A 15,872-nucleotide genomic window follows, 5' to 3' on the forward strand; every position below is an offset into this window, starting at 1 on the left:
GCTATGTGTAAAGACAGTTGAGGAGCTGTGAGTATAGGTATGAAATCTGATTCACGTTTAAGAGGACTGTTCCGGCTGCTGTGTTGACTAGGGCCTGAAAGGAGGCAAGGACAGAAGAATGGAGTGTGATTTTTGTGAAGATTCAGGGGAGAAGTGCAGATGAGCTGGATCAGGGTGTGACTGATGGAGAAAGTGAGACGTGGCCAGACTCCAGGGGGAAAGGCTAGCAAAAAATAGAATTACCATTTTCTCAGAAACAAATGGACATTTCTCCAAAGTAGACACACAGATGGCCAACAAACACATGAAAAGATACTCAATCACTAACCATTAGAGAAATGCAAATCAAAACCACAATGAGGTATCACCTCACACCTGTCAGAATCGCCATCATCAAAAAATCTACAAACAATAAATGCTGGAGAAGGTGTGGAGAAAAGGGAACCCTCTTGCACTGCTGGTGGGAATGCAAATTGATACAGCCACTAGGCAGAACAGTATGGAGGTTCCTTAAAAAACTAAAAATAGAACTACCATATGACCCAGCAATCCCATTACTGGGCATATACCCTGAGAAAACCATAATTCAAAAAGAGTCATGTACCACAATGTTCATTGCAGCTCTATTTAAAATAGCCAGAACGTGGAAGCAACCTAAGTGTCCATCAACAGATGAATGGATAAAGAAGATGTGGCACATATATACAATGGAATATTACTCAGCCATAAAAAGAAACTAAATTGAGCTATTTGTAATGAGCTGGATGGACCTAGAGTCTGTCATACAGAGTGAGGTTAAGTCAGAAAGAGAAAAACAAATACCATATGCTAACGGACATATATGGAATCTAAAAAAACGATACTGATGAATCTAGTGGCAGGGCAGGAATAAAGATGCAGACATAGAGAATGGACTTGAGGACACAGAAGGGGAAGGGGAAGCTGGGATGAAGTGATAGAGTAGCATCGACATATATACACTACCAAATGTGAAATAGATAGCTAGTGGGAAGCAGCCGCATAGCACAGGGAGATCAGCTCTATACTTCTTGACCACCTGGAGGGGTGGGATAGGGAGGGTGGGAGGGAGGCTCAAGAGGGAGGGGATATGGGGATATATGTATACATATAGCTGATTCACTTTGTTATACAGCAGAAACTAACACAACATTGTAAAGCAGTTATACTCCAATGAAGATATATATATATATATATACATATATATATATATATATAAAACAACACTGAGAGTAGCAGTTGGAGGAAGACAGGAGATTTTGAGATGTTACATTTGACATTCCTCTTAGACATCCAAGTATGGATATACCTAAGCAGTTGGAGCTTCAAGTCAGAATTCAGGTGAGATGTCCAAGCTAGAATTATATATTTGTGAGTCATCAAATGATATTTGGATGGTACTTAAACCATGAGACTGAATGAGATCACAAAAGCATAGCAATTCTCATATTTTACACTCTTCAAATTTATATTTATGTGGATTTTATCTATTGATATTTACTGTATTAGAGATTTTGCTTATTTGGATTATATCCATAGACATTTATCATCTTAGAAACTCAAACACGAAATGTTTAAAACAGAAGAGTACATAAGCACACATACCGTTAACTGTCAAATGATTGTGTCATATAGCTTCTAGAGAATTCTACCGTATGCTTGTAAGAGAGAGGGGAACAGACAGGAATTCCCTGACGGTCCAGTGGTTAGGACTCTACACTTTCACTTCCAAGGGCCTGGGTTCAATCCCTGGTCGGGAACCTAAGATCCCCCAAGCCATGCGCTACCCCCCCAAAGAAAAAGAGAAGGAAACAGACAAACAATATTTTAGTATTAATATGAAAATAAAGTTGTCTTCGCCCTGTGCTAGATGCTACTAAGGGTGCAAAGGCAGAAGTTATCAGGGACTTCCAGGAGACTCCAGACCAAACTTTGAAAAGTGTGATTGATGGAATAAATCAACAGATGTGAAAGTGCTTGGCCATGAAGTGTTGGTCTTGATGGATTCATACAGAGCTTTATGATTATTGTTCATACAGTATTGCTAATTTTCTAGCTCAGTGCATGGCAAATTGATATGTTAGCTGAGAGTCAAAATCATTTAGCTCCAAGAATTTTACCTATCATATGTTTCGTCTGCTTGGCCACACTTACCATCAAACGACACTTTTTAAACTATTAATCAAGATCAATAGGCTTATGGCGCCACATCTGGTACCAGAAGCACGTGACGTTTGTTATTCCTGCTCAGAATCGCAAATGTAAAGTTATTACATTGAGAGCGTACACCGTGTAAGTGTGTAATGCTGCGAATATCCACCATAATAATAGCAATGAACAGTAGAAATAGCGGAACCTTCTTAAGCACAGATTCCACATCAGTTCCATCTTTGCATTCTCTGTAGCAACCAGCACGGTGCAAAAAGATTCTAAGGTCAATGTAAAAAAAGTACAAAAAATAAAATAAAAATGGCCTAAGGAAATAAGAAATAAGGTTCTTGGCTTTGAAAACTTTCAATCAAAATAAATAGAGACAGGAAAGGTACACTCAGGAAACAATTGAAAAAAATAATTGCTGAGTCCAAATATGAAAATATTAATTAATTTAGTAAATATTTATTGGATTTTTCTGTTTATGTTCCATGGGTTTAAATCTTGAGAGCATTCTGAATAGTAGAGTTGTAAAATACAAAGTAAGAATATTAGTTTAAAATTGTCCTAAATATCAGCCTTCCAGTGTGAATGGAAGACATGAATATATAAAAGTCGTATGTCTGTCTGGGGCTTCCCTGGTGGCGCAGTGGTTAAGAATCCACCTGCCAGTGCAGGGGACACGGGTTCGAGCCCTGGCCTGGGAAGATCCCACATGCCACGGAGCAACTGAGCCCGTGCGCTACAACTACTGAAGCCCATGCGCCTAGAGCCCGTGCTCTGCAACCAGAGAAGCCACCGCAATGAGAAGCCTACGCGCCACAACAAAGAGTAGCCCCAGCTCACCACAACTAGAGAAAACCTGCGTGCAGCAACGAAGAACCAACGCAGCCAAAAAAATTAAAAAATAAAATAAATAAATTTATAAAAAAAAAAGTCGTATGTCTGTATTCATTTGGTGGAATAAAACGGGCCTTTTGTTAGGAAACAGAAAGTTATCTTTGATTTCAAAGAGGCAGGGTCGCCTCCATAAAGGGAAGCAGTTTCTCAGGGTAATAGCCTGATCTGTGTGAATTATGGACTTCTTCACTAAAAAGGTTTAGTCTAAACCATTCCTATAAGTGATATTGTACATGATGATCTTTTGGAAAGGAAGATGACTTAGAGCTGTATACCAAGTTATTATGTGGAAGGATGTCAGGGACAAAGCATGAAAGGATTTGAGGCCCAGTCTGAGAATATTAGATTTGATTGGACAGTAAATAACCATTATATACATTCTAGAACAGAACATTGATATGACGAACATAATGTTTACAAAAGATTACTTTAACAGCCCTATGTAGCCTGAAAGAAGTCGAGAAAACTTTGCAAATAAGAGAAATAAAGAATTTTAAGTATGTCCAAGCATCCTTGCACATTGCTGTAGTAATTTGGGAAGTACATCTCCAAAATAGCTGTGGATTAAAAGAAGGGATCACCTCTGACTTTTGGTTGGTTGGGAAAATGATTTAGAGAACATAAAATTTTAAGAGTTGTTTGCAGTTATTCATTTTTTCAGTAAACTAGGATCTCAATATAAGCACTAAAGAAAGTATGAAAGCACATTTTTCTCCATCAAGAAATTTCCTGAGTAATGTGATGAATGTTATGATAGAGGAATGAGTAGTGGGCTTTAAGAATACAGAAAGTAACATCTAAATCAATGTTTTAAGCCATTTGTCTTCCTTCTCAAAATGCTTCAGGGACATAATACATTCTATCATGAACAGTGACCTCGGTGGTGGTGAATCTCAAGGAGGGGGGCACTCCCCAGAGGAGGAACGGAGGTGGGTCACAGATAGTTAGAACAGTTGGGAAATAGCCCCGGCAATTCCGATGCATCCTACTAAGAAGGGCAGTCTGAGCCCTTGGAGTCTCTTGACACCATGCTTGCTACAGAAGGATGGCTGTTTCCCTTAGAACTCTTCACCCAGAGAACTTTCTGGGGTTTTGTCTGTTTGTTTTGTTTTTGTTTGCGTTTATTTGTTTATGTCTGATATATTTGCTCTAAAAATTTACTTTCCTCCTTCTCCCAGCCCTCCTTTTTCTTCTCTGGGGTCGGGCGGGGGGCGGTTGCTAGAGATAAAAGGAAAGTCATCTGAAGAAATAATTACTGGTCTCCGTCTTTGTGAATATAGGTTTCTTATCAGCCTCTCTGGGGCCAAAAAAGTTTTGCTTCCTCTGTTAGCTATAGTTTCATAGGAGGTTGAAGCAGAGTCCCATGCTTAGGGATGGCTTATCTGAGATAGTATCTCCCACCCATGGTTCACTCGTTAGGAGCATGGCAACGTGCTCTCTGTGTCTCTCTTCTCTCCTTCTGTCCAGAGAAGTGTTGGTTCTGTAAAGGATCCTGAGCTGAATCTAATTATCATGGATTAATAGATCTATGATCTCTGGATCCACTTATTTATAAATCGCTTATTCGTAAATCAGACACCAGCTTATTTATAAAGTATCCTCATACTTTATAAGCAAGTGTTTGCATCGTTTTGCCAGAAACAAACATCTCTTTTTGCCTTATGAAATTAGATGCTGTAACATATTTTATTTTTTATTTAAAGTTGCCTTTACTTAAAAGCCAGAAGATAATTTGCTTTTTATTGATCGAAAATCAACCCGGGCAACAGAAATACCATTCAGCTTGTCATAGGTGATTTGCTATAGGAGGAACCTATCTCTAGCATGTGGATAATCCGTTTCCACAAAGAAAGTACAAACTTTGTTTCCTAAGTAGTCTTTAACTGGAACTGAAATGTAGTCTATAATTGTACAATATAATCATATTATATATCAATGTAAGTAAGTAACCACAAGTTAAACAAGGTTCATTGTAAAGATAAAGCTGAAAATAGTTTTACAAAAATGTTTGTTCAGAACGTTTTGAAACCGTGTGCATGGCCTCATGTTTTGCAAATAAAAGAAGAATCTCATTTCTTATTTGATCATTTTCAAATATGTTTTCTTTTATTCCTTCTTAGTGTACACTGGTATGTGAATGTACAGCCCCAGAAACTGTGAGCAGAAAAGATAACCTACCTTTTTTGAACGCAGGTATGTACCTCCCTTTTGGAAACTTACATTCATTTCATATGAACATACATTTTACTTTTCTGTGAACTCAATACTGAATCTGAGCAGCATTCTTACAGAACCATTGTAGACACTTATTAAATATTGGCAATCATGGGAGTGGAGTCAGCAGAGTGGTGTTAGACTTGACAAGTCTGTAAGAAAGATATATAATATATATAAATACATGTATATAGCTTGGCTATATGGCAAAACAAATTCCTTTTAGCTTTTGGATTTTGTATCATCTGAAAAGAGATATTAGAAGAGGGAGTATTAGAAATGTCAAGCTCTTAATTAGTTTGAGTTTTAGTTTATTACTTTTAATGAAGTTGTTAAAACAGTATGTATATGGATTCAGTAGGAAAAATTCATATACACATTTGTACATTCCTGAGTGTGTGTGTACACATATGTGTGTGTGTGTGTGTGTGTGTGTGTAGTGTTACTTATAGTAATATATTTGAATTTCAACAAGGAACTAAACAATGTGATAAATGATGACTTTGAGACATCTGGTAAAATTACAAAATATGTGATAATATGTATCTATAAATTATGGAACTGATTTTTTAATGATAACATAAATTATGTTACCAGTAGTGATAATAATGGCAAATAAGTGGCAGGCGAGATGCCACTCATATGCCTTGCCTTACCTTGCTTTCTGATGTGTGCTATGAAGAAGGCAGTATTATTATCTCCATTTTACAGGTGAGGAAATTGCTCAAGGTCACTACCTAGTGAATAGCAGGTCCAGAATTTAAATCCAGTTTTAATCCCAAGGCCTTTGCTCTTAATTACCAAGTCATGCTATTACTAAAAAGCCATTAATTAAAAAGTTGGTGTAACAATAGGATAAACCTTAATATTTTTCTAGCCTTCTATGTTGTACATTTCAACAGTGACATGGATAGCATGATAATCAGATTAATAAGTGATACAAACTTCAAAGGCTTACTAATACATAACCCCTAAACTATTAGCAATTTTCCCCTGCAGGAAGCCACTAATAATCAGGGATGGAGAAAGACAGACAACCTTTTGACTCAAAGAACTCGAAATAAAATATAGCAATAAAAAACCTATTAAATGTACTTATTAGAATGAAGGATTAAACCAAAGAAGAGCAGCTGCTTCTCAACCTATGACCAAGTGGCGTGTTTTTAAAAAATTTTTATTAAGGATGTAATGCCAGGAGGGACATGCATTAAACAGTGAAGGGGCTACCTGGACGGCTAGACCAGCCATGTACCATAAAGTACTTGATAAGTTATCCGTGTGGATAAAATAACTAATGTAACCTCAAAGGGTCTTCCTCACATATATTTTTTTCACCTGAAAGTTGACCAAACCTTTAGTCCTTTATTTCAATATATCCAGATAATCTATTTAATTTACCAGATGTCAATTTTGAGAAATAAAATTGAATGTGGGAGATACTACATTCATGTTAAATGCAGTTTGAGTGAATCAGATTATCATCAGAATCACCTACACTGTAATTATAAGACACTTTTTAAGTGATTCACTCATGTGAACCTTGTCATTTTTTTATGCCCACAAAGAGAAATGCCATTTTAAAAAACGGATTGGTTTCATATAAATTTCAAAGAGAAAGAGAAAAACGGCTCCCGGAGTAAGAAAATATATCACCTAAGGAAGAAGAGACAAAGGGAACATAGTGAAAAGTAAATCTGCACCTCCTAATTCTTGTGCCATAAAATCTGCAAGGCATGAGTCTTTGAAGCGTACTAACTCTTCCAGATTACTAGGGTACAATTCCTAACATATGGACCGTAATATGACAAAAAGTGATATGGAAGTGATGGAAGCAGCTGCACTCTGCAATTTAAATATACTCAGTGGAGTGAAAGGTGATTGATTACTGCTTCTCCCTTTTCCTGGAGGTGACAGTTTTGGTGGTGATTCTCTACTTAGGTCTGATGATATTTCTCAATGTCCCTAGCCCAGGCAATCCGGAAGTGCCTGGAATATATTTGCCACAAATATTTTCTATGAGCCTTCTTATATCAGGGAAAGACAAGGCTAAATGACAGTCAAATGTTATAAAAGCTAGATTTTTTACAAAAAGTTATTTTAAAGTACAACTAAGTGCTATATATGAAATGTTTCTGTTCCAAACCTAAGTGTTTTGTGCACATATAGCATATGTGGCTGGACTGTGCGCCTATGACTTTGGTTTGTGTGTACCTTGGTCTTTTTTTCTATTTATTTGTCTAAACTCAGCAACCTTGGAATTAATCCACTGTATTCCCATCTGGTAGTTTTTCAAAATCTTTAGGTGTAGGGAGTTATTGACATTCTTCTCAAGTCTCTGTATTCATGTATTATATGGAACTTGCCAGTCTCAAGTGAGTGATGAAGTTCTTCCTGAGTGAGTGCAAAAGGATGTCATAGCTCATAGCTGGTCCTCACTATTCTATTTATATCTCTAGAGGTTTAATGCCTGACTTGGGAAATTCACTTATCTATTGTGAGACTACAAAGAAAAAGCTCTTCCCCCTCGGGGCCTCACCTTTTTCATGCCCTGTTTGCCTCTCAAGTTGAATGTGTATGTTGGGAGCCTGGGGAGTTGAGGGCAGGAGGAGAAAAGAGATGAGAAAAAGGAGAGGGGGCAGAATTTACAATTCCATAAAAAAGGTGTATAAGTACCTTAGTTATAGGAGAAAACAAATTCCTTTCAGCTGTTGGCTTTTATATTCTCTGAAACAGGAAACGCACTAGAAGGTACAGTATTAGAATTGTGAGGTTCTCATTTTGCTTAATTTTTTAATTCTGTAGTTCATCAAATAAAGTTGTTAAAATAACAGCTTTACCCATTTAATTATTTGTTTATTCATTTAAGCAAATGGTAGTGAAAGCACTTAGCACTGTTTGTTGTTGAGGCATTGTTTGGGGGATGGGGGTAGGGGAAGTTATTTTTGAACAGAGGGAAGTGTAGACAGCAGAGTCTCTTATCTGGTCACGGAGTTGGGTGTCCTACTAAGTCTCATCAACTGAGGTGCCTTGCCTACAGCAGAACAAGAACAAATGTGCTCTGGTGGTCTTAATATCAGAGCACTGGACAGACTCTTCTGAAGAACTGGTGTCACAGCCTAAATTTGCTAACCAGCAGTGTGACCCTGCCAGACAAGTCAGCCTCTTTGGACATCAATTCTTTTGCAATGAGCAAATTGACCTGGACAGTCTTTGATTTCCTTTTTGGCTCTCAGTGTCTGAAGTCTGTAGAGCATAGTTCAGCTTTTGCTATGTCTTCCTTCGTTTTAGAAATACTTCATGAAAGTATTCATTTTCATCTGTCTCACATGGAGTCACGTATCTATTCTTTGTCACTTACAGTTGTCTTTCTCAGGAGTTATTTATTTTTAATAAGCCTGACCACAGATAAGCTTTTTAAACATTTTTGTCAAGGAGACAATTCTCTCTAGATTTCCTGAATCTACCAATTTTCCTTGTAAAAGTATAATGCTACAGAATACTTCAGTCCATGGACTCTGATATTATTATGCCCAATCTGAGGAGCTAATGGGCCCCGTCACCAAGTTTCCTATTAGCTTCACATTTCAAGTGAGTTTCCCCCAGTCAGCAAGCATTCGATCTGATACAGCATCTTTCTTGGTTGAATTCCATACTGCTTGAGTCATGAAATTATCCTTGATAGTTTTTAAAGACGACTTTCATGCTTTACATTAAAGTGTGTGTGTCCATTGCCCTCACAGAGGGTGTATCTGACAACGATGATTTCCATGACTGTGTAAGTTAGAACCTAAGCCACGATGTGGGGACTACTCTGCTTTCAGCCCTAAACACAGGCAATTTCCCTACTGTTTGGAGAATTTATTGGTGTTTTTCTTCTTACCTCACAGATAAATCGCAATTTTTCTCGAAATAGTCCACTATATCTTTGATTCTTTTTCCCCCAATAGGATTAAGCCATCTACTACTATTGCTGTACGGAAGATGCCTGCTTGTGTGCTATTTAAGAAGAAATGTTGCTTATTTATTTCTGTGTCTCCAGGGCCAGAATACAATAGGCACTCAGTAAATATTTGTCAAGTGACTAATAATGGGTACATCTTATCATTTGAATTGACGCTTCAGGTAACAGAAAATTGCACTGTTATTCTTCTCTCCATGAGAAAGATGTTCAAATTGAATCATTTGGTTTGAAAGAAAAGAATTTATTACTCTCCCTAAAAATTACTATGAAATTCTCATTTTAAGTTTTTTCCTGCCTCATATGGCACCATAGACTTTAACTGCCTTTCACAATACCACACAGTTGAAATGAATATTGGGTGACATTCTCCTCACTACCACCTCATGTAAAGCAAGGCATGACAGAATATTTTAGGAGATATTCTGAGAGACATTGAAAAATATTTCCCCCTATACTCATTTTGAGTCCTGAGGAATTCCAGCCGAAAAACAAATCCCATTTTCCCCGTTTTTTCTTTTCATTCATGAGGTACTAAATCAACTTACCTTGTCAAATTTTAGATCATATCAATTTATGCTAACAAAGATATCTCTGTTGTATTTTCTCCATACTAGTTTAAATAGATTTTGCCCTTGTATTTATAACTCCATGATGTGTAAAATATGGGACCATCTTGGCTTATAACATTGGCCCTTTATCCTTTATACTTACTTACTCACCAGATTTCTTTTCCCTTTGCTGCTTTAACAAATCCAGTGGAGTCCATTGTCTACTGAAAAAAAAAACAAACACACACACGCAACCTAAAAGTCGAGAGTTATGTTTTATTTGGCGGATATTCTTAGGACTTCAAGCCCCCGGAGATAGGACTCTCAGATCACTCTGAGGAATTGCTCCAAAGAGGCGAGGCGGTAGCCAAGATATATAGGAGTTTTTGCAACAAAGAGCAGGTAGTCAGCCCTTTGCTGCTTTAACAAATCCAATGGAGTCCATTGTCTACTGAAAAAAAAAAACAAACACACACGCAACCTAAAAGTCGAGAGTTATGTTTTATTTGGCGGATATTCTTAGGACTTCAAGCCCCCGGAGATAGGACTCTCAGATCACTCTGAGGAATTGCTCCAAAGAGGCGAGGCGGTAGCCAAGATATATAGGAGTTTTTGCAACAAAGAGCAGGTAGTCGGAACATCAACAGATTATTGGTAATTAAAGAAAACCAGACATCTCAAGTTAATGAAATTAGCACTTTTCTATGTATGGGAAGATGCAAAGCCTGGGCTCGTTGAGATCATTCCTTTGATGTGCACCTCAGCTATCTGGGGCCAGTATCCTGCATTTTCTTACCCTGAGTCTCCTCAGGGTGTGCCAGCAGGGTGGCTATAGCAGTTGACAGCTAGATGGCAGGCATTCTTTGCTTCCATCCCAAGTTCCCTCGGGGTTCTCCCTCTGGGAGGCTGTAATGCGATGACTGGATGGCTGCAACATCTTTTGTTTACTAATATGGAAGGTGGCATTCTCAGTTCACACCATTAACCTTGCTCTTTTGGAATTTTCATGTTTTCATTACCGTGTATTAACATACTTATGGTGTTAAGTAGCTTCAATGGAAGAGTGAATTTCACTGCCTAGTAATCAAAGAAATCATCTCTTAGACACTTTTAAATACTTCAGCTGTCTTCCTGTTGTAAGTTTTATTAGCCCCTCCACTGCCCACCTTAGGTAAACTAGAAGAAAAATAAAGGCAAGAAGAGGATATAGTCAAAAGGTTAACATTTTGTGGACAAATGTGAGCAGGGCTTTCTCTCGGCTATGGTTTTCCTTCTTTTATTCTGATGCCTGTGCTCTCTCTTGAAGAGAGGTTTTTAGTTATGTCCTTCCCTCTTGCATTTTTCCCTCTCAATTTACACAGTTGTCAGGGCCCTAACTGTTCACCTATTAGGGAAAGTAATGATGAGAAACATCTGAGGTGTAAGGTTTAAGCTCATTTCTGTGGAATGTTTGCATATACTGGGCACTGTGCTAGGTACAGGAGATAACATGAGGACAAAGAAAACTGTACAGTCATGGCCTTCACAAGTTTACATTCTAATGGGGGACACAGAGCAGTAAACAGACAATTATAGCACAACTGATAAGAACCATGATAGAGATGGGGATGGGGAGTACAAAAGAGAAACAACTGTAGGGAGGGAGCAGAGGGAAGTCAAGAAGGGCTTCCTGGAGGAGGTGCTTGCTGAGCTGAGTTTATAGGATGATTATGTGTAGCCAGGAAAAAGGAGCGTTCCTTTGAGGTGCAGGGAATACCTTGAACAGAGGCAAATTGGCAAGAAACAACTTGAGTTCCATGAACCGCAGGTCATTCCAGGCTGCTCAGCATGAAATATGAACCAGAAAAGGACACTTTTGTAGATCTGTCCTTTACTTTAATGACTGAATTAGAATGAACAGGGAAAATCATTCAAACTAGAGTGAATGAAGCAAATCTCGTTTCTGACCACCCAAAACCAAAGCTCCAAATTCTACACATTGAACTCGCCAGTTTTCACCAGTTGGAGACTAAATCCCCACAAATATTATCTTTATGTTTTATTCTGCATCTGTAATAGTTTTTCTTGTTCCCTGGCCTTGAATTGAAGATGGAAGGCCAAGAGCTTGTGGGTTTGGCTAGACTAGGGAAGCAGCACTTTGTCTGACTCAGCTTACATACTATTTCTATTCTTATTTGTTGTTCCTTTAAAAACAGCACAAACAATAACATAATTTAGAATTTATAACACAACTAAAGAAAAGTAATTTAAAATTCTGGGGGAATTTTTTTTTTAATAGTTTTTTTCACCTTTATTATTTTAAAGGAGATCTTTCTTTGCTGTGTTTTCTGAGCTCCTGTCATGCTTTCTTACTTTGTCTTTTCTAAGCCTTGCTTAGGATAGTCTTTTAGTGATTTCTGTTTAGGATTTTTAGTTCTCATCTAATCTTAAAAACAGCCAACCTACATTTAAGATGTATGTATCTAAATCTAAGATATTTTCAACTACGAATGAGAGAATGTCATTATCTAATTGGCTTACACAGACTTATCTTTACTAAGTGCAATGTAGCATTTGGAGAATGGGCAATGCATGTACATTCGGCTGAATGATGAAACTATTAAACAACTGCATAATTAAAAGCTACAGAATGAATAGATTCTCTACAAGAATCTACAGTACATTAAAATAATGATTTTGTAAAGCTTGAAGCCAATGATGTCAGATTCCATTTAAATACGTGACATCTACCACCTCCTGAAAGCAAGAAATTGCATGAAGATAATCACAGATGAGCTTATTCTGGAGAACTGCATTAAAGACAATCTTAATTGTTTGGCATTCTGATGATCCCCTCAACCCTGAATCCAAATTTCCAAAACTCCTTGTCTGATCCGCTGATGTCCCCAACACAGACACAGGAAAGAGAAGATCATCCCTATGATATCACTCTGGTTTATCTTTTCTGCCCCAGGTTGCTTGAACAGCCATCCTTTTTTAATGTGTTGTCTATGTTTTGGCTTTGTTGAACATTTCCTTGGCATCTTTACTTTGATAGTTCAGAACTGGAGCACTTGGCTTTCACAATTCCTGGAAAAGCAGGTGGTGTGCTACTGTATTAAAAAGGCCTTTTACAGTGTCTGGAATAAATGATGTGGAAATTTGAGTTGTGTTGCAATTTTAGGAGAAAAAATCTGTCATTTACTTTCCGTCCCTGTGTTCACCTTAGAGGGTGGATCTCAGTGGGAATGTATTCATATCTGGACCATCTTAGAACTTTATCCTTATTAAGTCATTATTAAGACTGTGGTGGTGTCCAAAATCTCTTCACTACTTTTCCCTTGGTAGAATCTGTCACGTGATATTTTTAGCAATTGTTTTGGCAAAAGCAGTGGAAAAAAATGAAGATAATACACACAGGGCTCTCTTTAAAAAGAACTTATAATAGATAAGTTAGATAGTTGTTTTTGCTGAGTTGAGCCTGTTGTATGGTCAGAAATGCATCTCCTACATGAAGAAATACTTGACATCAGTGGAAAGCCAGAGCTGAAAGTGGTGGGCTCATTTACACAGCTGGAGTGTGTGTGCAGAATTGTTGAAACTGTATCTCTGCTATAGGGGAGAAGCATTTATAAAACGACAAAAGCATTCATCATTTATGGTCCACTGTTCAATATTTGATAATGAATACCTTGCCTTTCTTTTATATGAGGATGGCAGAAATCTTCTCACTATGAACCCAGCAAAATTTTCAGTTGAGAACATCTTATCTGGTCTGTTTGTAGCCATTGGAACAAATTTCATGGTAATTAAAAGTCAGGCCATATATATATTTTGTATTTTCTAAGTCATAATCCGTTATGTGGCATTTTGAGAAACAGTAAGTGTTCTTGCTTTATACGTAGTAGGTATTCAATAAGCAAAGCTACTGGGTCAGACTTGGTTGTAAAGTGGATTCCACTATGTCTACATTGAGATCCTAAGAGCTATGTGCAGTTAAATACTAATGTCTAGAGATCTATGAGTTTCAAAAGGTTAGAACCTATAGCATGAAAGTTAGACAGGAGACATTATTGGGAATTTTCCGGGGGCGGCTAGATCATGTGGCCTGATTTTTTTGTTTATTATTTGCCCCAAGTGCTTTCCTTAAAAAAGCAGCAGCATTCCCACAGGGTTCTGGATGTTGTGTCTCGGGTGGTCGGAGGATAGTTCTGGAGCTCGTTAATCACACTGTCCTTGATTTCTACCACTCTATTTCAACAAAGATTTATATTTAGAATACACGGAAAAGCAGTAAAATGAAAACAGTAAAATCAAAAGTTGAAGGACTAGTTTTGTGATAACAGATAAAATAAAGAATATCATATTTTTCAACTTAATTAAAAATACAGATTTTCTAAAATATTATTGTTTTATTAAAGGCAAGAAAAATCGAAGGGTTTTTAAACCGTGGTTTGGGAGATACAAAGATTCTGTGTAATCCTGAAAAAGAAAAAAAGCAGAGGTTAAAAAGCAGTGCATATACTAAGTATAACCCAAGTAATTGAATATTTACTTAGGTTACTAAGGAAAAATGTGGACATTTCACAGAAAAAAAAGAAACAGAGACTGTTTCTGTCTTACTATAAAAGGATACGTTTATATTCCTGATCATGTTAGCTATATTAGAATTCCTGAGATCCCATAAATGGTTTAAGCTGACTTACAATATACTGAATTCTGTACATACATTGTTTTTCTTCTCCACCTCTAGAGATAGGGCAATAGAGGTTATAGTAAAATTCTTACATCTTTAAAACATTGTCACTTTAAAGATGAATGAAATATCATAGTTTCTTTCATTGGCTGTAAGTTTCTGTATTTCATATAAAAGAAAAGACATCTGATAAGGGCTAATATCCAAAATATATAAAGAACTCATACAACTCAGTAACAGCAAAAAAAAAAAATTCTGATTAAAAATGGGCAGAGGATCTGAATAGACATTTTTACAAAGAAGACACACAGATGTCCAACAGGTACATGAAAAGTTACTCAACATCACTAATCATGAGGGAAATGCAAATCAAAACCACAATGAGATATCACCTCACATCTGTTAGAATGGATATCAAAAATACAAAAAATAACAAGTGTTACTGGCAAGAAGTGGAGAAAAGGGAACCCTCATGTACTGTTGGTGGGAATGTAAATTGGTGCAGCCACTGTGGAAAACAATATGGAGATTCCTCCAAAAACTAAAAATAGAACTACCATATGATCCAGCAATTCCACTTCTGGGTATTTATCCAAAGAAAATGAAAACACTAATTCAAAAAGATATATGCATCCCAGTGTTCATTGCGGTATTATTTTCAATAGCCAAGACATGGAAGCACCCTAAGTTTCCACTGACGAATGGATAAAGAAAATGTGGTACACACACACACACACACACACACACACACACACACACACACGGAATATTATACAGCCATAAAAAAGAATGAAATCTTGCCATTTGTGACAACATGGAGGGACCTTGAGGGCATTATGATAAGTGAAATATCAGACAGAGAAAGACAGATACTGTATGAACTCACTTATATGTAGAATCTAAAAGCAAAAACAAAATAAAACATAACAAATAAAAAGAAGAACTCATAGGTACAGAGAACTAATTGGTGGTTGCCCGAGACAGGGGATGGTGGTGGGTGGAACAGGTGAAGGGTGTCAAAAGATATAAATTTTCAATTATAAAATAAATAAGAAATGGGGATGTAATGTACAGCTTGGTGACTGTAGTTAATAATGTTGTATTGCATATTTGAAAGTTCCTAAGAGAGATTTTTAAAGTTCTCATCACAAGAAAAACTTTGTGACAATGTATGGTGACAGATGTTAACAAGACTTACTGTAATCATTTCACGATATATACAAATATACAAATGATGTTGAATCATTACATTCTATACCTGGAACTAGTATAATGTTATATGTCAATTATACCTTTATACCTCGTTAAAAAGAGAAAGAAGATAAGTATAATTAGCCTTATATATGGATCTGTGCTGTAATCTAATTGATAAAACTTAAAAGGTCATGTTTATGGCAAAATAGAT

At 37.0% G+C, this 15,872-nt stretch overlaps 1 protein-coding gene across 1 annotated transcript in view; it reads left to right on the forward strand.

The window, feature by feature from the left end:
* INPP4B (inositol polyphosphate-4-phosphatase type II B) overlaps positions 1-15,872 on the forward strand; it is a 480,337-nt gene that overhangs the window by 284,693 nt on the left and 179,772 nt on the right. The window contains exon 10 of the mRNA XM_024736048.1: positions 5,190-5,262. Within this exon, the coding sequence (XP_024591816.1) occupies positions 5,190-5,262 (73 nt within the window). The remainder of the gene's footprint in view (positions 1-5,189; positions 5,263-15,872) is intronic.

Source organism: Neophocaena asiaeorientalis, unplaced genomic scaffold (genome assembly GCF_003031525.2).
Source record: "Neophocaena asiaeorientalis asiaeorientalis breed wild unplaced genomic scaffold, Neophocaena_asiaeorientalis_V1.1 scaffold7, whole genome shotgun sequence".
Lineage (NCBI taxonomy): Eukaryota > Metazoa > Chordata > Mammalia > Artiodactyla > Phocoenidae > Neophocaena > Neophocaena asiaeorientalis.